The following is a 14651-nucleotide window of genomic DNA, read 5'->3' as shown; positions in this document are numbered from 1 at the left end:
AAGGTAGCAAAAGTACATCTATTTGAACTGTAAACACCTCAGGGAAAGATTCAATTTCGTGTTTCCAAAGAGAAACATTCTTCAGAGCTTAGTGAAATAAAACACAGTAAGAGTAAATACACCTACCTTGGTGGCTGAATTTTGAATTTTTCAAATATTTCTGGATAGAGAAGAGGAAACACTACCATTTCCTTAAGTGCAAGGATATGATGGCTCAATCCACCTATACTATCAAAACGCACCTTAGAAAAAAAACAAAGCATACAAAGCATATATTGAAACACTTTTCCACACAAGTACCTCTACTTATAAAATAACACACTTGAAAACAAATTACAAACAGCTTTTCACTGATCAACTGGAGTTCCTTGCATTTTCAAAGTATGGGGAGGAAGAAGAAAAAAAAATAATCAAGAAACTCAGTTCTTCGTTGCCCACTTGAGGTTTAAGTGATTCACTGACAGGGATGTCTGGACACCTACAGAGATACAGCCTAAGTCTGACAGCAATTCAAGCTCACGCTCAGCATAACATGGGTATAGGTAAAGTACTTCAAGGAATCAATCAGCAGTTTCTGAACAGCACACACCATGAGTTAATGTGTCAGTACCTCCGTCTCCTGCACTGATCTGTGTATCCCAGTGTCTACTGTTACAAGTAATCACCTCTACTACAAACTGACTGTAAACAAAGAAATATAGTTGGGCAATTGATCTTTTGGCTTATTTACAATATGTATGCAGCCTGTTGATTACCTACAGCCCAAGAGCAAGTGCTTTGTAGCACAAAGGAATCAAGAAGAAGAACTAAAAATATCAGTGAGATTATTATGAATTTACTTTAAGTCTAATCAGAAGCTATGATGAATTCTGCTTATGCATGATTGGGACAAGGAAAATAAGTTCAAACAATACCTACCGATTTATCAACAATCATAGGGTCAACATCAGCCAAACTTGCCCCAACTTTCACACGTTCTCGCAGGATTCCACTAGCTAAGTCTTCTGCTCTGAAGTTTAAAGGCAGACACCTATTCAACAACAATTAAAAGAAAACATTAAATAAATACTGTTCTGTTGTAATCATTTAGCTGGAATAGGAAGAACAAACAGATTATATGCCTCTACTACCTAAAGAGACAACCTTCACAGACTGACAAACAATCTTTTTACTGTGGCAATTATTCCTTTATATCTGGAAGTTCTTTAAATATAAAGGTAGCTTTGACTTCCATACAGGTATTTCCATCTGAGAAACTAAGGCTGGCTAGATTATTTTGAATAAACACAGAAGAAAACATCGAGCAAAAGAACAGGACGCTCTCCACAGACAGCAATGAACTGCCTATGCTCAGTATGGTAAAGAAAGGATTAACAGTACAAGCAAAATAGTTTTTAAAAGGTAACTCTAATGAGTCCAGAGAAAGGAAATCTGACTGCAGATCAGTCATAACTCACATCTGCCTGTTCCAGCTTCTTAGGGTATACAAAGATGCTTTAAATGTCTACACAGACATCACATCAGCTCAGTGACAAGTGGAGTCCCTCAGGGATCAGTCCTGGGACCAGTCTTGTTCAACATCTTTGTCGGTGACATGAACAGTGGCATTGAGTGCACCCTCAGCAGGTCTGCTGATGACACCAAACTGTGTGGTGCAGCAGACACGCTGGGGGGAAGGGATGGCATCCAGAGGGACCTGGACAGGCTGGAGAGGTGGGCACAAGCCAACCTCATGAGGTTCAACAAGACCAAGTGCAAGGTCCTGCATCTGCGTCGAGGCAATCCCAAGCACAAATACAGGCTGGGCAGTGACTGGCTGGAAAGCAGCCCTGAGGAGAGGGACTTGGAGGTGCTGGTGGACGAGAACCTCAACATGAGCTGTCAAAGTGCACTTGCAGCACAGAAAGCCAACCAGAGCCTGGGCTGCAGCAAGAGAAGGGTGGCCAGCAGGTCAAGGGAGGTGATTCTCCCCCTCTACTCAGCTCTGGTGAGACCCCACCTGGAGTACTGTGTCCAGTTCTGGAGCCCCTATTACAAAAGGGATATGGACATGCTGGAAGGTGTCCAGAGAAGGGCCACGAGGATGATCAGAGGGCTGGAACACCTCTCCTATGAGGACAGAGTGAGGGAGTTGGGGCTGTTCAGTCTGGAGAAGAGAAGGCTCCAAGGTGACCTTATCGTGGCTTTCCAGTATCTGAAGGGGGCTACAAGAAAGCTGGGGAGGGACTTTTTAGGATCTCAGGTAGTGATAGGACTAGGGGGAATGGAATAAAGCTGGAATTGGGGAGATTCAGGCTGGATGTGAGGAAGAAGTTCTTCCCCATGAGAGTGGTGAGAGCCTGGAATGGGTTGTCCAGGGAGGTGGTTGAGGCCCCGTCTCTGGAGGTGTTTAAGGCCAGGCTGGATGAGGCTCTGGCCAGCCTCATCTAGTGTGAGGTGTCCCTGCCCACGGCAGGGGGGTTGGAACTAGATGATCCTTGTGGTCCCTTCCAACCCTGACTGTTTCTATGATTCAAATACACAGATAAAAGGAGGAAGAAAGGTACCAGTGAAGTCACAGGTTACGCTTGGAACTACACATTTGGTAGTTGTGTGCCACTGGAATTCCTTAGAATGGTGTAGCAGACAGGGAGAGAGATGTAAAAAAATAAGGAAATATTTTTGCTTCCATTCAGTTTTCAAACTAAACTATCTGTGGTAGCAAGTAAATTTACTCATATTTCTTACAGATCTTCCACTTCTAGATACCTGGTGAATAAACATAAGGTCCAAAGTGTGCCAGGTGTAGAATGCACATATTGTTACACAACAGGAAGAGAGAGAGTTCTGGGAGTACAACTGAACTAACTGGGACCAAGTAACATCAAGAATGAAAATCTAGTTTAATCAATAGAAGTTGTTTGTCTTATAACCCAACTGAATTGAGTAAGTACTCATCTTTCCACCTTTTTATCACTATTGTTAATTCCCTACTCGTAAGACTTCAAAATCTATATTAATACATAAATAGCAGTCCTCTTAAGCTGTGTCTGTATGTAATTCCAAGCAGAATCAAAAAACTCTGCGGAAGTGATAGAACATTACAGAATAGTTCTGTTTGTTTTCTGATTAATACTGAAAATTAAACTCTCCTGAAGTTAGATCAAGGACACTTTCATACCGATTTCTTGCTCTGGCCATGCTTTTTGATTTTCTTCTCTCAAAACGTTCTTCATCTGAAGAGGTTGTATCACTGCTGTGAATGGCATGCTTCTTTCTCCTATTGAAGTAGCAAAATAAACATAAAAACATAAACCTTTTTACAGCAGAATAGCATGTTTTGATTCTTTTACAAAAGCAAAATTGAAATGGGAAGTACAGTGCTGTACAAAGATGCATGCAGATTTTATTAAGCACTAGAAAGATCTTTTAATGCCACAGGGTACCTGAATTCAACATGATCACTATTAAAACAGTAGACCCCCATAAGGTGGTCCAGTCCCTGTTATCTCAATAAGTAAGCTGTTGAAGTCTGTCGGCAAGCAGCTGTACTTAAAAAAAACCTTCCAAGCCGTTTAGCCACCTCTAATGTAACAGAAATATCAAGCTCTCCTTACATGGAAAGTAAGGAAAGTTTTTGGTATCTTTGGCATCTTTACTGTTTCCCTTTAAATAGTCTTTCAGGAAAACAAAAAAAAAAAAAAAAAAAACCACCCACCACAAAACCAAAACACGAACCATAGTTCCTAAAGCATAGAGTCTATTTTTATGAAGTTATTAACCTGAAAATACAGCATACTAACACTGAAGGGATAACACATCTCACATTATCTTTTCTCAATAACAAGTACAAATCCTGAGATTACCCAACATTATCATATGCATATTAAGCAAAACACATTTAAAAAATTAAAAAGCACAGAACAAGAGGACACAGTCTCAAGCTGCGCCAGGGGAGGTTTAGGCTGGAGGTGAGGAGAAAGTTCTTCACAGAGAGAGTGGTTGGCCATTGGAATGTGCTGCCCAGGGAGGTGATGGAGTCACCATCCCTGGAGGTGTTCAAGAGGGGATTGGACGTGGCACTTGGTGCCATGGTTTAGATAGGCATGAGGTGTAGGGTGACAGGTTGGACTCGATCTTTGAGGTCTCTTCCAGCCTTCTTGATTCTATGATTAAAGGAAAAAAACTGAACTCTTAAAAAAACAAGTGTGTTTATTTATATTAGAAAGGAGTCATATAAGATTCTGCTATTTTTTTTTACTTACTTTTCATACTTTCACTATACCATTACACTGAGCACTAAGATGAGTTTCAGCTGAACCTAATATTCATTTACTGGAGTTCTGTTCACAGACAGATTTATCTATTTGACATTCTGAGTAATTTTTTTTTTTTTTAATGTATGAAGCCCTGGTCTCATCTATTTTGTTAAATAAAGCCTATCAACAGTTTCCAAGAACTTGGTGTATTCCAGATTCTGACATAAAAGGTAAGAGTCAAAGATAATGCTTGGAAAATATTTTATTAAATTGCTAATATTACTTGGATGGAACGTGAAGTGGAAAAAAAACAAAAAACATTACCCTGTTGTGTCTGCTTTTGTATAACAGAAAGGGGATGTTTGTTACACTGCTGCTTTGGATTTACACACTAAATATATGCCCTTACAGAAAATCTACAGTATGCAATGTACACCTCTCCTGGTACTTGCAGCACACCGGTCTTCATTCCTTTTATCACAAATACTCTACTAGCATTATGAAGTGCTATGAAATTCATTTTTGTATGCTGATCAGGATCTCAACCTAAGATACAATTCAAGACCCACGCACATGCATGAATGAACTGTACAGCTCACTCAAATATGTTTCAAAATCAAAAGCTAACAGATATGTACTGAGGAAAGGCAAACAACTATGTACCAAAAGATTGACATTTACCTGATATGGCTTCTTCTTGCAGGAGATCTGTGAATATCAAACAGTGTATTTTCCCTCTTCTTTTGATGAGCTGGCACTGAGTAAGAAAAGTTACAGGTTTGTAACAGCAATTACAGAATAGTAATAGAACTACTCTTTCTAGGTAATTACCTAATTTACTAGGCTTTCTCAATTCAATTTCTGTCAACTACTCCTTGATCTAAATCCTGTTCACCTCCAACCCTGAGTCCAGCATATGGCAATACTTGCAAATTTCAGTGAAGGAACACACACTAGCAATGCCATCACCACTGAAACTAACAGATAATGCCTCAGTAATCCTATTCATGTAGTGAACAAAAACAGAAGCAAGATGACAGTTACAAAGTGCTGCATGTACTACTTATCACACGCTCATGCTACTTTTGAGGGTCAGTAGAGCAGAAATTGGTTATCAGCACTGTTTAGTTCCTCACCTATAGGAGGGGCCTGGTATCTTTGAACAGTTTTTCTCTGTCGGAGATTATATGGTCGATCATTTTCTTCTCCCTCAGCTTCTTCTACTTCTATATCTCCATCTTCTTCTTGAGACTCTGTTAAGAGGAAGAAAAATATTTTCAGAACACTTCTACTTGATGCTAGAGCTATCTTGATCCCAAAAATGAACTTTTTAATGGTCACTGAGAATTACTACCGTCTTATTAATTAGCATTAATTGGCACATCACTGGGAATTCAAAGACCAAGATAAATCTGCAGCACATTGTCACAATTAGAATCATAGAATTCCTTCTAGTTTCCCACAGAAGATTTTGGAAAGGCAACAGAAAGAGAAATAAATGTAATCAAACTAGTTTCAGTTGTAGAGTACTTCAAATACTGCTTCTATCTACTGTCTTTTTACTTCAGTAATTATCCTTCAAATTAAGAATAGTGTCTGTCTTCTCTTTTCTTCTAGAAGCCTTGGAAAAATCAAATACTTATATTTATTTTCACACTAACTTCACAATTCACAAGATCATTTTTATACAAAGCTAATAAGCACACTGTATAAAGCTACTGTCTAGGTCCATCCTTTGACAGGATCAGAATTTCCACCCACAGACCTCTGAATTACGACTGCATTCTTAACTGGGACAGACCATACCTCTTACAGTACTTTCAGCTCAAAATTGACACACAATGTACTGAACCCTATATGGATCCCTGAAGTACAAGTCTGATTTCTTAAGGAAGCCAAGTATGCTGTTGATCATTCCATCAAAGTTAGCTACCATCCCTTGTTTCTCAATACTTTTTGAACCCACTGACCTGTTGCATCCAAATTTTTAAGAGATGGTAGAATTTCAAACACAATTTTGAGTCTACAAGTCTTCAAAAATCTAGTGGAAGGATGGAAAATCGAGACTTTAATTAACACCTTCCCCAAAGGAAGGATGCAGAACTATTACACAGTCTTTCTGGTATGCCACCCAGCATACAAGAAGTAACGAGTCAGTTAGAACATGTGTAGTTGTCAACTACTTGCATCACATGCTAGCTTCCTCCAGAGGACTGTTAGAGGGAATATAAGGAAAGCGCCAACTACTCACTGTTACAGAAAACAGGAGTAAGGCAAAGCAGTATATATAAACATTTAGAAACCAGTCTTTGTTCTGCAGCTTTCAGAGAATTTTGCTATTGTTTTCAAGAGAACTATGCAGAGATCCCTAAAATGTCTAAAAAAGGATGAATCCTTCAGTGTCTGCTTATTTGCAAGTATTTTTAATTGGTCTACTTCATAACTACAAATTCAGATCCAAATCAAAATTATTTTCAGTAGTCCAATACATTTCTACCTTATGTTGAGGAGAGGGTTTTTTATAAGTATTTCAAACCATTTTTTCACACACCCTACCTTCCTCTTCCCCTTCTGTGGACACTTCATGGTGGTTCTGAATCCCATAGCTATTCCTCCTCAGTGATTTCCTCCTTCTTTTCACTCGAGAATACATATCCATGTTTTCCTGGAATAAAATTAATATGCATTCTCATCAGTACTGTCCCATATCACTCACAATGTTAGCTGACAGTTCAGTAATACTCCAATCAATCTCTAACCCCCAAGTCTTTTCCCCACACAGCCCTCCATATGCAGACTACAAAGCAATCTCATTTAACAGGAGGTAAGTGTCTCAGACAGTAATAGTTCACCTAACACATGATTAACGTCATTATCAAGATGTTAGAGGGAGCAAAGCAGATGATGGTCCTTGCCCCTGTTTTCAGACTATCAGTGTGTTTCAAACCAAAGAAGAATTACCACAGTACATCGTGAGAGCATAGCAGTCAATTGATCAATTTAAAAAGAACAATTCATTACACATCCATGCATTTTGTTCTGAATTTGAGTTTATCCAGTTTTTTTCTGATATACACTGAACAGGATATGCAACCTTTTGCCAGAGCTACAGACAAATGTATGGAAATGGCAAAACCAAACAAACTTCCCCTTCAGATTACTTTTATTCAAGAATTGAGATAGTCTGCACTTACAAATTCTGTATCTGTCCACATCCGTAGCCGTTCTACTTCCCCAGACCTCCTATTTCTCCTGATGTTAATATTATCCATTTCCTGCAGCACAGCTTCAGCAGTACTAAAGTATATTCAACAGTTTGAAAAAAAATAATAAACAATAGTCTTAAAATAGTAGACATGCAGAAACTTTTACATAGCACCAAACAACTTAGCAGATCTAATTCTATACTTTGTTATGACTGTTCCAAGGTCTACAGGTCAACTAAACACACAAACAAATTTAAACCTGAAAATTTTAGGATAGCTTCTCGAATCTATCCATTAGCTACAAAACCAACTATAACAAAGAAAAGTGAAAGATGAATCCACAGAATCTAAACTAAGGAGTGTACAAAAGAAGAAATGCTATTAAAACTGAGGGTTCAAATTAGGCTGTAGCATTTTTCTTTTTTTTTTTTTATTGAGTGTAAATTGCAGCAGAGAAATTTGTAACTGTTTAGATGTCAGATCAGATTACATTTGCAGAATGAGAAAGTAAAGCTTTACACTTACATAATTACAATACTAGGAAAGTAATTAATGCCTATACCCCGTAAGCTTTATAGCTTCTTACCCTGCCTTCTGAAAGGCACTACTACAGAAAGGATTTCTTTGAAAAAAGCAAGTTTAAATGGTAACACCTAGAATTTCAGCATTTATTACTTGACCTCACTACCCTACCAGTTCTCATCTACTATTTAATTCATCCACACTTTCATTATTGTAAGTATTTGTAAACAGCTGTCAAAGCAATGGTGCCGTTTTAAATAATCTTGGCCAAGATGCTTCATTGCTAAGGAAGAAAACAACAGAGTATTAGCCAGGCCAAGTCAATTATTTGGCCACCTGTCCTGAACACCACGCTATTGCTCTCTACGTTGGATTTCCACTAGAATTCTACTGTAATTGTATAATATAATATACAATTATCAAATATAATTAGTGGGTCAAGAGGAAGGCAAGAAAGCTGGTGAAGGGTATGGAGAAAAGGATTTTTTCTGAGGAGTGGCTGAAGGAACCCAGATTGTTTACTCTGGAGAAAAGGAAGCTGAAGGGAGACCTCCTCACTATATACTGCTCCCTGAAAGGAGTTGGGAGGTGAGTGTTGGCCTCTTTTCCCCAGTAACAAGTGATGGGACAAGAGGAAATGGCCTCAAGTTACACTGGGGCAGGTTTAGGTTGGGTATAGAAGAAACTTCTTCACTGAAAAGGTTCTCAAACACTGGAATAGTCTTCCTAGGGAGGTGGTTGAATCACCATTGCTAAAGGTGTTTAAAAGACATATAGATATGCTGTTACGAGACACGGTTTAGCACCAGACTTGGTAGAGTTAGATAATCATTGGACTTGATTTTAAAGGCCTTTTCCAACCAAAATTATTCTATGATTCTATGATTGAAATAAGGCATAAACTTTTACTTCCTTTCAAGCTGTTTAAAAGTAAATCTAAAGCATGAAATCCTGCCTAGAAAGAAGTCAATAGAAATTCTGATGATAGTCAGTAAACTCACTCCTTGCAATTTTAAACAATTCTAAAATACTTGTAACAACCACTTCAAGTAAAATAGCTGCTATCAAAGAAAATAAGGTTGGAAGGGACCTGGAAAAATCCATCTGTTCTGCCAGGCAAGAGAATCTATATAATATGCAAACCATTCCTGACAGGTATTTGTCTAACCTGTTCTTAAAAACCTCCAATGATTATGGGGCACACTGTTATCAGTTCATCTATAGACTTCAGTACCATGATCCTATTAAATTACAATCTTCATGGTAGATTTTTTCCTATTGTTGATGAGGAGAGAGAGAGATTCAACTGCAACTAGAAAAATAAATGTAACACAATACAGATTTGTAAACATATCAAGTAATTACCAAGTAAATTGGAAAAAAAATAAAAGATTTAAGAGAATACATTTAACAGTAAAGGCCATATTTGGCAATTAAATGGTCATGTTTAAATCAACCCCCAAGCACTAGATCAAGTAGTCTCTCATATGTGGCTATCAAAACCCACTTCAAAGGTAGCAAATTGTGACACATTAAGTGGCCTGTCTAAGGCCACATAAGACATAATATTTCAAAACAAAAAAAAAAAGTATTGTGGATACCGTTCCTGTGCTCAGACCAGACCATACCTCCCCCTCTGACCTACTTTGTCTGCACAGTAAATGTCAAAGAGTGACACCCACCTTATGCAAATTACTAACAAATGGTTGAGGGAAAAAAAAAAAGCTACAAACTTTTGATATTTTATGATCAAAATCATACAAGCAAAATATAGAGAGCTTTCAAGCACTGTTGCTAATCACCAATTTACATCACATTTAGGGTATCACTACATAAACAGGTTACTATGAAACAAACTAGGGTGTGGATTTACAGCTTGTCAGCTGCTCTGCAATAACCACCACATACACAGTTTTATCCAGGTGTAAACACAGAGTAACTTACTCCTCAAATTCTGGTAAGTTGTTTTTACTTTCAGAGCATGGATAACATAGGCAGATGCAGCACAGAACCCAGCCTGTAATGCAAACCACACTCTAGATTGCCTCAATGCTACATTCCCACAGTAAAACACAGATGGCACTGGAAGACAGGGGTTTCTACCTTTTTTTAAATCATTAAGATGATCTGCGAATACAACTGAAGTATCCCCACATACCTGTTTACTAGCTGATCAAACAATAAACTCTGATTCAAAGTTTCAAATCTGTTTTTCCTGGACCGACAACTTTTTCTGACTTCTATATCTCCGTTTATGCAAGCATGGTCCCCATCTGCCTTTTTTTCCCCTCGAAGGGGATGGCTTTTGAGAGCTAAGAGAAATTTGTATTACTACTTCAAAATGCAGGAAACAACATTTTCACCAAAAAAATAAAAATAATTAGTAAGAGAATACTTAGCGAGGACAATGAACCAAAAGTTACAGAACACAGTAAGACCACTCATATTCACTCACGTATTTTTTAAATTCCTACCAAAGTTGGTTTACAAGCTATTTCTTCATATTTGAGCTAGCTTTCTTATGAGAGAATCTTATTTAATGATGAAAATGTAGCATTCAAATATCTATTCAGTATTTTTAAGTTAACATAAATACTAAAATGCACACTTGGCCCAAAGTTCCAATTCTCAGTCTTTTAAATACAGTATCAAAAGGTCAGACAACATAGTTATTTCACAAAAAAGAAAAATAAAAATCTTTTATCAGCTACTCAGAGACCCCACTCCTGATTGTTCCTTAGGCAGCACAATAAATAATAAAAATACCAAATATGCGTAGCAGTTAACACTCAGGCAGAACTAAACAAGACAGAACTGATGAAACAGGGACACAAAAGACAAAGTGGTTATAGCTGAGATATGCAATGAGATAGCAAGTTCGTAAGGTACAAGTTTAAATGTACAAGAAAATTGTTCAAGGTAGCAGGTGCTGCAGACAAGGCAGGTCTCTCTAAAGCAGTAACAAAGTAATGTTAAGAATCACTGAAGGTCGAATTTTAAATGAGTGAAAAGAGTAAATAAATTAAAGAGACCAGCTAGGAGAGAAAGGCCAAAATCGGTTGATAAAGGTAAATTTGGAAATTAAGAAAAACACTGAGATCATGGCTAGCAGGTCTGAATTGAGAAGTGGAATTTCATCTAAAAACGTTCCATGTGTCTACACAGAGCATCCAAGATGCTGACAGAAGAAAATTAAGCCAGAACAGCAACTCTTCTGGTCAAAATGGTCAGAGGACCCAGTAAAGTAATCAAAACCAACTGAATATATATGCAGCTGAAAATTATTGACAGAAAACTGTTAAATGTAAAAGGAACAATGAGAAGATCTGCTGTAATAACTTACATAAGCTACGTCCATTTGGTAGTGTAGCACCAGGCTGAGAAGTTAACCTAGGGAACAATCATATTAGACGCAAATTCACATTAACATTCCTTATCCAAGCAAAAGTTATCCAGTGAAAACAGAACTTTAAACATAGAACATTACATGATATGCCATGCTTTCAAAATCATTAAGATGCATAGCCTCTGGAGTCTGCTTCATGCTCAACACCTGAATGAGGATAAAACTGTCAATTATATGAATCCCCCCCAACTACCTATACAGCTCTCTTAAGCTTTCCAATGTTCCCTCATGCCGTGTCCTACTATTAATTCTTGTCTTAAGTTACAGAACAGAACCTTGATACAGCTCTTCAAAGGCAATTATCATTCAAACACTTTGGATAAACTAGCAAAAGTAACAAAACTTTTGGGGAACGTTTTAGTGACTCAAGATCACTACCAGGCCAAGAACTTTGCATTTGGGCAGGGGAAAAAAAAAAAAAAAAAAGAGGGGGGGAATAAAGAAATAAACCCAAACACCTCAAATGCAAAGCCATGTCAAAGTAACACCATATGAGTAGCATCACAAGTTTCAGTATTCTGGCCAATTTCATTAAAAAATAAAAATTTAAAAAAAAAAAAAAATCAGTATTAGCTGAAAGTTCATGGCCTAGAAATATATTGTCTATGCTGCTTCATAATTATTTGTAATCATGTTAAGTACCTTATGAATACAGGAATGTTTTCTAAAATATATTAATCAGAGTTGTAAAATGAAATTACCTCTCTTTAGAGTTATAAAATGTATTTTATTATATATATTCTCAGTTCTGCCACAGTAATTTACTTGAGTCCTTATAAGCAAACAGGGAAGAGAGGCTGAAAACAACAATGGAAAGGAACTTGATACTATCATCTTTAGAGAATGGTTAATGGACAATTTCCTAATTAAAATCTTATGTCTGCTTATAGCTTGAGTACATAAAGTTGCTACATTCAGACATATCAAGAATCTAGGACTCAGATTGCATCTCAAAATTACTTTCCATTTTTGCTCAAATTTGCATAGAAATTGATCGGGGATTGACGTAATCCACATTCTTGGAGGCTTAAACTAAACAAAAATGGTATGAAAGCAATATGCTTGAAAAGTAAACTCTTGAGCCTGACCTGCAGTTCAGTGCAGAAATAGCACAAGTGTACTAACAATACAGCAAATAGTGGTAAGACTTTATTTGCCAACTGGCACTAAGTTACCTGGACTGTCCAGCTGAGATGCTCCATTCCTCTCGCTGTCCAGTACTGCGTGATTTCGATTTGTCTTTGCACACAGGATCAGCATGTTTTGAGGTACGTTTGGCAGGAGGAGATACGTGGCTATCACTCAAACTAGCATCACTACCTTCATCTTTCTGAAAAGAAAAATAAACATCAGACAGTAATCAATTGGCTCATTTGTATATATCCTGACAGAGAGGAAACTTAAGCTTAGTTAACAGGAGGTCTCTACCAAACTGTTAGTAACCATCTTGTATGAAATATCAAAAATGTTTATTCTGAAAACATTACTGAAAACCATTAAAATAATTTATTTCAATTATTACACTTTGCTATACTATTTCATAGTTATTTCTGAGCAAGCATTCTGCTTCTCAAACTCACTGCATTTTGCATATCATACATGATACTGCTACTCGACCCCTGTTTGTGGGAGAATTAATAGTGCAATAAAGAGAAAGAAGGACTCGGGAAAATTAAGATACTTGCAACACAGCATGAATTTATTCTTACTGATATTGTCTTTAAACTGCTTAAACAGTCACATTATGCTCTTTCTTCTTGTAAGAGTTCTGCAATACCTTGGTCTCTTTAGACCATGAAACACACAGCTAGAAGTAACTCAAAACAGACTTTATACAGCACTTTTTGTCTAAAATCTTCATTAACCACATTATGCACACTACCAATGTTAGTTTTAACACCTCTAAGACACACCTAAATGCTACTAGAGGGGTTGGACTTAGAGGTAACACACACAGAAACTCAAAGATAGTTGTAAGGGATTACTTGAGAGCTGTACATTTTAAGTGGAAAGACAGTAAACTTCGTAGGATTTGTTTCTGTTAAGGTGAACTACCAAAAAAAATTACAATAAAAAAATTAAGATTCTACAAAACAACAAATTTTAGCTCATGGAAACAGGCCCAATTAAAAAACTAAATATCCTCTCTTATAACAGAGTAAACAATTTCCAAATATTAAGGTCCAGGAATTGTCAATAAAGTACTTAATCTAAGAATGAAAGATAATTTTACTTATATGCACAGAGACGATCATGGAAGTCCTGTTTGTCCATCAGGCTTATTAACAACAACCATCTGATGTGTACTCCAGAGAACTCAACATAATGATGTCTCATGTACTCAAGAAAAATGTCTACAAAGTCTTTAAGAGAAGAAGACAGATTATCACAGCACAGTATTTAGGAAATGGTGAAGCCTAAAGAAATCTTAAGGTACGGATGTAGTTAAACAAGAGCTCAGCACCACTGAACCACAGGGACTAGCCCATGCACCCCTCTTGCCTAACTGCACTGCACCACATCAATCTCCTTTGATCTTCTTCTGATGTTCCTCTTACCCATAAACCAAATCAGCTTCCTAAAGCTTCAGAAGATAACTTCCTACCTCGTTAATGAGCTAAATCATTTCACTGAAGGATCAGATAAGTACAAAAGATAACACAAGAAAAAAACATGGGGCTAGGATGGGATCATTGCGAGTCAAATATGTTGTCAGCTTCACACCTTAACATCTCGTTCCTCAATATATATTTTTAACAAATCATAGAATCACAGAACTGGAAGAGCCCTTGGAGATCATCAAGTTCAACTGCTCACCTAAAGCTCTCAATCCCACCACTACTGTTAATTTACTACCACTATACCATATCCCTCAGCACCAGATCCATGTGTCTTTTAAATATTTTCAGGGATGGTGACATCACCCTGGGCAGCCTATTTCAATGCCTGATAACCTTTTCTGTGAAGAAATTTTTCCTAATATCCAACCTGAACCTCCCTTGGCACAGCTTCAGGCTCTTTTCTCTTGCCCTGTTACTTGCTTCATGTGAGAATAGACTGACCCCCCATCTTGCTCCAACTTCTGTTCAGGTAGTTGTAGAGGGTGATGAGGTGTCCACCTAAGACTTCTCTTCTGAAGGCTAAACAGCCCCTGTTCCCTCAGCCATTCCTCATAAGACTTGTGTTCAAGGCCCTTCACCAGCTTACTTGCTCTTCTTTGGACATGCTCCAGCACCTCAATGTCCTTTCTGTAGTGAGGGGCACAGAAGTGAACACAGA

General features: G+C 37.6%; 1 protein-coding gene across 2 annotated transcripts in view; it reads right to left on the bottom strand.

The window, feature by feature from the left end:
* Window positions 1–14651, bottom strand: part of ATAD2B (ATPase family AAA domain containing 2B) — a 75285-nt gene that overhangs the window by 45941 nt on the left and 14693 nt on the right. For both annotated transcript variants that reach the window (XM_054383440.1, XM_054383439.1), the window contains 10 exons: window positions 12548–12702; window positions 11310–11356; window positions 10125–10278; window positions 7433–7535; window positions 6795–6903; window positions 5375–5491; window positions 4920–4995; window positions 3161–3259; window positions 919–1030; window positions 127–242 (listed from right to left, as the gene is read on the bottom strand). In XM_054383440.1, coding sequence (XP_054239415.1) covers window positions 127–242; window positions 919–1030; window positions 3161–3259; window positions 4920–4995; window positions 5375–5491; window positions 6795–6903; window positions 7433–7535; window positions 10125–10278; window positions 11310–11356; window positions 12548–12702 — 1088 coding nt within the window. The remainder of the gene's footprint in view (window positions 1–126; window positions 243–918; window positions 1031–3160; window positions 3260–4919; window positions 4996–5374; window positions 5492–6794; window positions 6904–7432; window positions 7536–10124; window positions 10279–11309; window positions 11357–12547; window positions 12703–14651) is intronic.

The sequence above is a fragment of the Indicator indicator genome, chromosome 9, assembly GCF_027791375.1.
Source record: "Indicator indicator isolate 239-I01 chromosome 9, UM_Iind_1.1, whole genome shotgun sequence".
Taxonomy (NCBI): Eukaryota; Metazoa; Chordata; class Aves; order Piciformes; family Indicatoridae; genus Indicator; species Indicator indicator.
Note: the sequence above shows the minus strand (reverse complement) of the source record. Positions and strands in the feature narration are given on the sequence as shown.